The sequence below is a fragment of the Exserohilum turcica genome, assembly GCF_000359705.1.
Source record: "Exserohilum turcica Et28A unplaced genomic scaffold SETTUscaffold_7, whole genome shotgun sequence".
Taxonomy (NCBI): Eukaryota; Fungi; Ascomycota; class Dothideomycetes; order Pleosporales; family Pleosporaceae; genus Exserohilum; species Exserohilum turcicum.
The window spans coordinates 139,206-149,440 of NW_007360288.1; the positions used below are offsets into that span (position 1 = coordinate 139,206).

General features: G+C 53.2%; 4 protein-coding genes across 4 annotated transcripts; 3 read left to right on the top strand and 1 right to left on the bottom strand.

The window, feature by feature from the left end:
* Positions 1–1,900: 1,900 nt before the first annotated feature.
* SETTUDRAFT_156696 (uncharacterized protein) lies at positions 1,901–2,526 on the top strand (the record flags this gene model as incomplete). The annotated part of the gene is made up of 3 exons (XM_008031999.1): positions 1,901–1,938; positions 2,001–2,181; positions 2,236–2,526. 3 exons carry the CDS (start codon positions 1,901–1,903, stop codon positions 2,524–2,526), a joined length of 510 nt encoding a protein of 169 aa, XP_008030190.1.
* A 1,115-nt stretch (positions 2,527–3,641) lies between these two features.
* Positions 3,642–5,119, top strand: SETTUDRAFT_97772 (uncharacterized protein; the record flags this gene model as incomplete). The annotated part of the gene is made up of 3 exons (XM_008032000.1): positions 3,642–3,880; positions 3,939–3,940; positions 4,011–5,119. 3 exons carry the CDS (start codon positions 3,642–3,644, stop codon positions 5,117–5,119), a joined length of 1,350 nt encoding a protein of 449 aa, XP_008030191.1.
* Positions 5,120–7,085: 1,966 nt separating this feature from the next.
* On the top strand, positions 7,086–8,542 carry SETTUDRAFT_141501 (uncharacterized protein; the record flags this gene model as incomplete). Its single annotated transcript, XM_008032001.1, has 2 exons — positions 7,086–7,482; positions 7,569–8,542. The coding sequence occupies 2 exons, from the start codon at positions 7,086–7,088 to the stop codon at positions 8,147–8,149; spliced, it is 978 nt and encodes a 325-aa protein (XP_008030192.1). The 3' UTR covers positions 8,150–8,542.
* Positions 8,295–9,258, bottom strand: SETTUDRAFT_34569 (uncharacterized protein; the record flags this gene model as incomplete). Its single annotated transcript, XM_008031898.1, has 3 exons — positions 8,295–9,026; positions 9,084–9,194; positions 9,247–9,258. The coding sequence occupies 3 exons, from the start codon at positions 9,256–9,258 to the stop codon at positions 8,295–8,297; spliced, it is 855 nt and encodes a 284-aa protein (XP_008030089.1).
* Between the last annotated feature and the right edge of the window lie 977 nt (positions 9,259–10,235).

Genomic DNA, 10,235 nt, shown 5'->3' on the forward strand with positions numbered 1-10,235 from the left:
CCTTAGTGCTTCTACAGAGGTAACCAGTCTCTGTATCAGCGTTTGGATTTGGTGCCACAGTAGGCGAAGACTGTCTCGGCGTTTCGACTTATTTTGCTATTACAGACTAGAAAACTGTTATAGCGTTTTTGAATTTTGTGCCACAGTAGGCAAAGACTGTCCTGGCGGTTGGATATGGTGCCACAGCGGGATCAGGCTGTCTCGGCGTTTAGATATAGGATTTTTGATTTTTGTTGTTTTATTTGGTGTTTTTAATTGTTTTTAGTTTCGTTTAGTAGTCTCCCTATTAGTCATCGGGGCGGTCTGTGCGTTCTCGAAGATTTTCGCATTTCGAACACGTCGCAAGAATACCGACAATACCCCCTCTAGCACCTCAACGAGAGGGCTGCACACATCAGAGGTGGCGTAAATCGGTTTCTCGCGACGTGTTACCCCTATATCTGATAGAAAATTGACGAGTTTTGATGAAAGATTTCTGCTTAAAAGTTGGTGTGTGTGTGTGTTTTTGTTTTGAGTGTGAGACGTGTCCTAACTATCTGCTCTTATAGCTTATAGCTCCACAGCGCGCACGCTGCACGTCTTAAAACTTGCTGTAATTAGTTTCTTGTAAGGGATTTGTATATATTTAACAAAAATTACACCTATTCTAGAAAACTTGACGTTGGTGTGTCTGTAGAACGCCAAGTGTACTTAGTGACAAATAACTCCATTTGTGATGAGACCGTTGCCGGATGGGCCGGCAACTCCACAGGGCTCCCTGTTCATTGCACCAATTTTTACTACAGTAATCCAAGACAGCGGTGCCTAGTATCTTAGCAGACTTTCTTAGGGCCAATGAGAGTGGATTCCATCGACTCATTCTTACTACATAATTCAAGCCCCTCTGCAAACCAAGCGAGTCACTACACCACGACACGACTGGTTTTAATATGCAGCTAGAGCTGGAATTATGCTGATCTGAGTCATGGAGTAAACATGTCATGGTTGTGAGGTACTTTCTTGGTAATCGACACAGTGCAGGGCAGTAGGTGCGATTTGATTTGCGCACGATATATGAGAGAATGATTCAAACCCCCTTTATCGTGCGACAGAATTTGGATTGTCTCTGCTTTTTAGTTCTCTTAACGGCGCTGCTAGCTGATTATTGGAGCGCCGCGGTTGTCTTCTTTGCAACATCCCCCATAGCAACGCCAGCAGATGTTGCTGTTTGCAGTGCAAGGCTGAGATTGATTTGCTGCTCTTCGCTCCATACTCTACTAAGTCGGTTTCCGATTTGTGAATTGCCCCAAGGCTGAAAATCGTGCATGGCGGGCACTTTATGCGCGGGGGGCTGTTCTGTGATAAAGTCGATGTGGTCCTGGGTAAGGGACGGATAAAATTTGACCATGTTGAGGGCGTGGGGGGGGGGGCAAAGTGGCGGTCAGGGATTTTGCGTGTAAGATGGCGCGTTTGCTGAGATGAAAGCTGATGTATGGGAGGAACTTGCGATTGTGACGAGAAAACAACCTTGGGCGATCAAAGTGTCGTGAAAAGTGCCAAGACGATGTATGCGGGATGCCCTGGATAGTCGACTGAAAGAGGAATATATGAGAGCAGATGGCGAGGGATGAAAGAGACCAGGGCTCCACGTGCGGAGAGTCGATGAGTGAGACGAGAGGGGCCTGGGCTGTTTTGGAGGCTGGAGAGCGAGTGTGTGGTTCGGCTAATAGCTTGTGAATGTTAGAGGAGACGTTGGTCGCCCGAAAATGTCGCGCACGAAGATTGGGAGAAGTCGAGATGCACGCTACTCAACGACACCATGCCCGTTGGGGACTAGGCCGGCACCCAGCCCAGCTTCTCTCTGGTGGGGGCGGGGAGGGCAACATCGCATGCCAAACGACGACGGCACAGTCAACACAACATGGTGCTCGCACTAGCACTGAAAGCAGACCTGAATGGGTAGCTCTTCCATTGACGGCGTCTAACGTAACCGGCGCTGTACTGATGATCATGCTTCACAGAGTAACGGACCTGCGCCCCAACGACACGGAAGACGCGCCTTTCTTCTACACCTTCAAAGTCCAATGCACGTCATGTCGCGAAGTGCACCCCAACCATGTCACCGTCAACCGGTTCGAGATGAACGAGCAAAGCGGCAGCAAAGGCGAGGCCAACTTTGTGTGGAAATGCAAGAACTGCAAGGTTGTGCTGTCCCACGCCCCGCCTCCAACTCCAGGTCGCTGATACGCCCAACAGAGAGAGCACTCGGCAAACGTCAAATCCGCGCCCGCATCCTACTCACAAAGCGACCCGCCCAAGAAGACCAACATACTCGAGTTCGACTGCAGAGGGCTAGAGTTTACCGAATTCAAGGCAGAGGGCGAGTTTCTTGCAACGGGCATAGAGTCTGGCACCAAATTCTCGGGCATCGAGCTTCCTGACGGCGAATGGTACGACTATGACGAGAAGGCTGGCGAGGAAGTGAGCATTACAAATGTGGAATGGGAGATTCGTGTTCTTTGTTGCCAGTGCGCCATGGGCCGGTGAACACGTCAATATATCGCCCAAGGGCCACCCATCCAAGACCTTTTCCGTCCTGGGACCCAACACAGTCGCCTACCTCGACGCTACCGGCAGCGGCTGTGAGACCATCTCCCACGTGTACGAGAATGGCCGCGTCACCGTCATGTTTTCCTCGTTCGGGCCTTCGCCGCAAATCATGCGCCTGTTCTGCAAAGGAAGGGTAGTCGAAAAGTGGGATCCGTACTTTGGCCAGATACGCGCCAAGATGTCAACAGAGAACGGAGACGAGGTTGACATTGCCGGTGTGAGAGCAGTCATTGTTCTCCGCGTGCAAAAGGTGCAGACGAGCTGTGGCTTCGGAGTCCCTCAAATTGCCAATGGAAAAAACGGCAGCACAGAAGCTGCCGGTGATGCTATTACGCACGTGGACCACGCGCCCGAGGCGGATGGGGCGAATGGTTTCAAGGATCGGGAAACCATGGAGAACTGGGCACGCAAGATGATGGACAAGCAAGAACTCAACGACTACCAGAAGCAGTTCAACCATCGGTCCCTTGATGGCCTTCCGGGCTTGATGAGCGTACGAAGAGCAACTGACGAGAACATTGCCGTTGAAGACACAAAGGCGTGGTTGAGAAAGGTGCGCAGACAACAAGATGCCATTGCCCTAGGTGTAGGTTTGGGTGTCCTGCTCATGATTTTTTTGAGCACGGTTGGCGTGCTCAGCATTAAGCCAATCTTCCTCCAGCGGATCCTGAATTTCCAGCAAAGGCAAATGGGTGTACCGGAGGACCTCTCGTGGAAGAGTGAGCTTTGAGCTTGGGGAAAGCCTGGTGGGGCCGATGGCATGGTAATGACGACTCATTACTTATTTAATTCCAGCACTCTGAGAATCACAATCACTCGATGAGATAGGGAAAACCGTGACTTTGTGCCTGGGCTTGCGGAGACCACGTGGTGGTGGCTTAGCCTTTCAGCCTCGCCTCGGATACTTTTGCCCCTCCAAAGCCCTTGTCTTGTTGCCTTTTGTCACGACACGCATTCGAAGAATTTGGGAAATACCAACAAGAATAATCTTGAATTCGAACAGCCATCCTATAAAGCATAAAGACGGTCTCCAGTATAAATACACACAGCACATGCGTCTTGTTCACATCGACGACGACGGCAGTTTCAGCCTTGTCGAGTTTGTTGGAGAAGACGCACCACCCTATGCCATTCTGTCGCACACATGGGGGGCGGATCATGAAGAAGTCACATACCAGGACATGGTGCAAGGAACCGGTGGAGCCAAGTCGGGGTTCGAGAAAATTTGCTTGTGCGCTAGACAGGCTGCAGAGGATGATTTGGCGTATTTCTGGGTGGATACATGCTGCAGGTGAGACACCTCACTTTACCAAGACAGGGTCGCATGGGACTGACATGGGTTTAGTAAGTTGTATGCTTCCAGTGGCGGCGAACAGGGGCCATGACGAAAGGTTGCTAATACTTTGTCTCCGTTGATCCAGTCGACAAGTCGAGTAGTGCCGAACTGACAGAGTCCATCAACTCCATGTTCCAATGGTACAGGGCAGCCAAAGTGTGCTATGTCTTTCTCGCTGATCTTGAGGCTGGGGCTGCGCTTGAAGATGAGATGCATCGGTGTCGTTGGTTCTCACGAGGCTGGACACTGCAGGAGCTCGTGGCGCCAGCGACGCTGAAATTCTACAGCAAGAACTGGCAATTTAAAGGCACCAAACACGACCAGGCCGAGGTGCTTGAGGCCTTCACCAAGATACCTTCAGGCGTCTTGCTTGGCTTACGCGAACCGTCGTCCGTGTGCGTGGCCGTGAGGATGTCATGGGCAGCGAACCGTCAAACTAAGCGCCAGGAAGATATGGCATACTGTCTGCTGGGAATCTTTGACGTCAATATGCCCATGATCTATGGCGAAGGCAAAAAGGCTTTTCGCCGGTTACAAGAGGAAATCATCAAGCGGGAAAACGACCTCACCATCCTTGCTTGGGACCCATCTCCAGGTACCTATGAATATTTTGTTGGATGCTTTGCTCCGTCTCCCAAGAACTTTGCCAACTGTTCGGATATTTTGCCTTTTCCCGACTTGTCTCTAGAGTTCTCGACGACGAACAGAGGCCTTCTCATGACTACGGAGCTCAACATACGGACGGCAGAATTCAAGCAAGCAAACAATTCTCGTCAAATTGTCTACTTTATAAACCTGGGGTTTAGCAGCGAGAGGCGCATGGGTATTCATCTGCGCAAACTCGGGCCGAGTCTTTTTTGCCGACTGCATGACTACGACGACATGGACAGCGTCGTGTCTCCATATGTCGACCAACGCGTTGGCAACTTCTACATTGTTCTGGATCCGCAGTTTTCCAAGACCAAGATATCAGATTTCTACCGCATGTGCGCATTGCACGTTCCCTTTGCAGACGATCTCAGAGTCGAGACAGCCTTGCCCAAAACGCTATGGGACCACACCGATAGACTCTTCTTGACAAAGAGTAGATATGCGACGCCCATTCATCCTATGGTCTTGGCTCTGAAGCTTCGCGTCTATTTGGAGACGGGTGATGTGCCGATTACAGTCGTGTGCGATTACAGGACAGCATGACCGGTCTGGGGAATCCTCGAGTGTGGAGGACTACTGGCCAATTCCCATCTCATTTTTCAAAATCGATACAAGGGAGATGGCGTTGCATGGGATGTGTTGGGACATAGTCGATCTGCGCCATGGCCGTTGAGTCACCAGACGACGGTGGAAACGGGAGGCGTCCGGTATTCGTTGACCTTTGATCTGAAGAGGGAGACGCTGAGTGGGGCGGCACAGGATGTTTACGTGAAGAGTCTGACGGTTTCTGTTGCGCGCGCGGGTGCGCCGTAGGGTGGAATGTGTTAGTGTTGGGTGTCATGTACGTTGCTTGAGTAGTTGGAGATGAATGCATGACGTCATCAGCGCCAAGGCCCTATCTCCACCGCCTGGCAGTATTCGTGGCGCGGCTGGGTTGCTCCAAAACCACGTACACACACATACATAGATACATAGATGCATACAAAGGGCCGATTGGAGTCGCCATGGAAGAATACAAAGCCAAGTACGCCATTCACGAGGCGTGTCGAGAGGGCCAAGGCATGTCCATGTCCTTCCTACCCGCACGAGCCCCTCCAGCCCTCTCTCTGACCAAGGCGCAGCATCCCGCGTCGACTCTCTCCTCGCCGCCAATCCCAAGCTTGCCAGTCTCCGCGACCCAGACGATCGCCTGCCCATCCACTGGGCCGTGTCGTACAACCACCTGCCGATTGTGCAGTCTCTGGTACAGGCAAAGTCGTTTGATGCCGACGCTGCCGACGGCTCGGGCTGGACGCCGCTGATGATGGCGTGCTCGCGCAAGGACGCCGAGCCGATTGTCGACTTGCTGCTGTCCAAGGACGCCGATGTCAATGCCAAGAACAACAATGGCCAAACGGCGCTGCATTTCTGCGCCTCCAAAGTCAATCTTGATATCGCCCGCACGCTGCTCGCCCAGAAGCCCCCGGCATCGGCGCGAGTCAAGGACCGGCGAGGACAATTGCCGCTACATCGCGCAGCAGCGGTCGGGAGCGTCCCCATGATGAAGGCGTTGATAGACGCAAAGAGCCCTTTGAACGCAACCGACATGGACGGCATGACTGCGCTCCACCATGCCATCAGTGAAGGCCATGGGGACGCAGCATTGCTCCTCCTGACGCTGGGTGCCGAATTCGACAAGAAGGACAAGGACGGCCATGTACCGTTGGATTTGGCACCCGATGCGAAGACGAGAACCTTCATCGTGCAGGCGGCAGAGAGGGAGGGCATCGATCTTGTGTAGCTGCGCGTGGCTGGGTCCGACGGATATAGCATCTCATTTGCGGAGTTTACACGATACCCAGGGGCATGGCGCAATTTGGAATTCCGTGGGCCCATTGCAGCTCCAAGACATTTCGCATTGATAGTACTGTATCATGGCGTTGTTGTGCTAAGAGACCGTCATGCTCACCTCCAGGTTCCATACCGTGACCCCCGCCCCCACGTGTTGCATGTTTCGGTCCTAACATTGCGCCATCGCCATCGCCGTCGTGATCGCCCTCTTGTCTGCATGAGCCGGCCCTACACGTGGTGGACGTGTGCAGCAACCAGGCGGCTGTCCATGCTTCAACCCTTGTCTGCTCTGATGCATGCTGCACGGGTGCGAAGGAGCCTCGCCTTGGAGCAGCATGGTACTTGGTCAAGTAAGCGCGCGCAAACACTTGGATGCATCGTGAACTGACATCATGTCACATAGGGTCCTTGTGACGGGCGCATGCTATCGTGAGAGCGGCCCGCCATCACGGTGCCCATTGGCATCCATCACGGTCTTCACTGGCCGAGTATATACATCGCTACATGTACATGTTGAATTACTCGCCTATCAACAAGTTTCCAACCCTATATGGCCATTCCGCTCCTACCTCGGCATATTGGGTCTAGTCAGCTGCATCCTGCCGGCCATCATCACCTATCTACGACTTGATTGCATAGAGCATACACGGGCAATATTGCTATCGTTTCAAACGTCACCATGGCGGATGCATCACCAGTGTACTTCAATTTCCTAGTCTCACCACGGATCCCTCCAGAGCTCGTTTTGCAGATGATCCAGCATCTTCCCTTTGGCGACGGCGCCCTCATAGCGGCCATCCGCAGCGCGCACCCACGGCTCCGCGCCCTGTTCTACAACTACGAGCGCTCCATTACAGCCTGCTTCATGCGGACAGAGCTCCGCCATGCTGAAACAGATTTCCCATGCGACGGCGACCTCAACGTGGATTGGCTGGCCGACTGCGTACGCAGCTATGACATTATAGACGATGTCATGGATGCACTGTGCTCGGAGCATAATTTCAACGCCGTTCTGCGGCATAATATTTCACTTGCCAATGCAGGCTTACTGCTGGTCCACCGTATCTCTTCCATTGGTGAGTTTGGTTGAGCCCTCAGCCCAGGTCTTCGTATCTGTTTTTTTTTCAGACGTAAAGTTGACGAAAAGAAACCCCCTCTCTAGAAACTCATGGGGGCAAACTTGACTACATCAAGTCATTGCAAGGAGACCCCCTGGCAGCCATATACCTAGTTCTTCACCACTCGACACTCTCAGCACGGTACCACGGCTCGGGCTGGATCCATCAGCGCACCTACGGGCGCTTCATGGACGCCAATCAAGTCGAACTGCGCAGCGAGCTGGAACTGTGCTTTGCAGAGGCGGCGCTGAGTATCGGGCCTGGCTTCATTTCGGATACGCTGCTGCACCATGATTCGTCGGATTGCGAGACGACGTTGCTGAACTTCTACCACGAGTACGGGTCGCATGATTGGCATTGGCCGTGTTGGGGGACCGGAGAGGGAGAGTTTGAGCCGCCGAGGACGCAGGGCCCGCACAAGCAAATGGGCAGTGAAAAGAGCCTATTCACGACGGTGCTGGAGTGCTTGGCAGAGGTTAACAAGTGTGAGGTGGGGGATGTGAGGCAGAGGGTAGAGCAGGAGCTGGAGAGCGCAGAGCACTCGTTGGCGTGGCTAAGCTTAGCTAGTAAGCAACGGCTGTTGGAGGGAAAGGATTTGAAGGCTGTTGATGGGTCATGGGATTGAAGGTTTTGTGAGCGTTTGAGTTTGTCCTGGGTGAAGCGGTCCAGGTTCTATTTCATGCCCGAGATGTAACAACAAACCCTGCTATACAGGGGAATTGGAATTCCAGACTGCTTCTTGCACGTCCGCGATGCAGTTGAGATGCAATCTATGAAAGATCGGCATACACATCTGTTCGTCTCATCATTGGCACATCTCTCCTCAGTTTCTCCACATAGTCAAGGTCCACGTCTGCAACTGCAATCTCGCCTTCATCCTTCCACTCTCCGTCCCCGCCCTCGTCGCCCCCAAGCTCGGCCATAATCTTGCCCCAAGGATCAACAATCATGCTGTGTCCGTAGCTCCTCCTCTTGCCCTCATCGTCGTGCACGCCCACCTGGGCAGCGGCAATAACATAACTCTGCGTCTCGATGGCGCGTGCACGGATCAGTATCTCCCAGTGGCCCGCTTTGCCCGTGGGCACGGTAAAGGCAGCCGGGTACAAAAGCACCTGGGCGCCTCTTCTTCTCAGAGCAAGGCCTGGTTCGGGAAAACGCAAGTCGAAGCATATCTGCATGCCGATTCTGCCGACGGGGCTATCGAAGGGATCGCCGAGATGGAGGCCGCGCTCCACGCCGTCTGACTCCTTCATCTGCGGGCCGTCTTCGACGTCCATATCGAACAGATGCAGCTTCTGGTAGCGGTGGGCAATTTGGCCCTCGGGCGTGATCCAGATGAGCGTATTCTTTACCTTTTGGCCGTCCGACGTGGGCTCGTGGATTCCGACTGAGATGGCGAGATTGTACTGTTTGGCCGAGTGCTGTAGGCCAAGGACGAATTCGGAGGTTGTGACGGGTTTGCAGAGTTGGAGGCCGCCCGAGGTGGTGATGTAGTCTGCTGCCTAGGGGGGAGTGTCGGTCACAGTCACGTGTGGAGTAGGTATGTAGTGAGAGATTACTTCTGGGAGGAAGAGGGCCTTTGCGCCAGCTTCGTGGGCTTTGCGGCAGAGAGATTGGGCCTGGGTTAGGTTGCGGGCCATGGAGGCGGTTGAACGCATTTGTCCGACTGCCTGGGCATGTTAGTGTGTCGAGTCGTGATAGGAGGGGGGTTGGACGACTTACAGCGCGAGTCATGTTGAGGGACCTGGACATGGGGTTGTAGGCAATGATGGTGGACGAGACAGGGCCGGCTTTGTAGGGCTTTGTAGGAAAAGCAGTGGCATGGCAAAAGCAAAAGAAGCCATGCGTATGGGATGCTGACGTCGTCGGAGATGAGGCGCTAAGACGACTAGTTCGGATGCAGCAGCCACGCCACAGCCACCATGGACATGGACATGGAGTGCATGTTGAAGTTGTGGTCAAAAGAGATGGCTCGTCTCTGCCTATCCATACAGTGGTAGTCGTAGTAGCACTCGGCAGCTCGGGATTAGGATAGCCAGTAACAATAATAGTATATGTATGTAACGTAGTGGATAAGCGAGTCGCGCAGGCAAGCGAGTCGCGCACCCCACCAAACCTGCGCACCTCTATAAGCCTGTAGCTCCACCACAATATATTTGTTTTACTATATATTAACATAATAGATTAAGCAGTACCTAGAGTATCTTTCTTGCACGTACGAGAGTTATGGCCAGTCTCCCTACACCTACTGCAGCGCGCTAAAGCCTGGCGGCTGACACCTGATCGCTCTCCTCCTTGACGCTCTTCATGAGCAATCTGCTGATCAGCCTCGCGCTGAGCGAGTAGATCCTCTCCAGCTCCCTTTGTTAGCACTCCTTGCTTCTGTATCCGCTTCTTCTTACGCTGCCTACGCTTTGTTGCTGCCTTGTTAGCCCTCTCAAGGCTGGCGACCCGATCGCGCATTAGCTCAGCTGAGAGCATCATAACCTCAGCCCCCTTCTTAAGCTGGTCAATTGCTGCAATAATTGATGCTGGCGAAGAGCTCTTATGCCCCCGAACCCGATCACGTATTAGCGTTGATTGAGCTTCAAGCTCGCGTGCGTTGCTTGGGGTACGAGCCTGCCAGACAGCCTCTGCGACAGCAGCTACTGGAGTAGTAGGCGTGCGCAGCTTTATGTCTAGCTTTGATAGAACAGCGTCTGGCTGGAGAG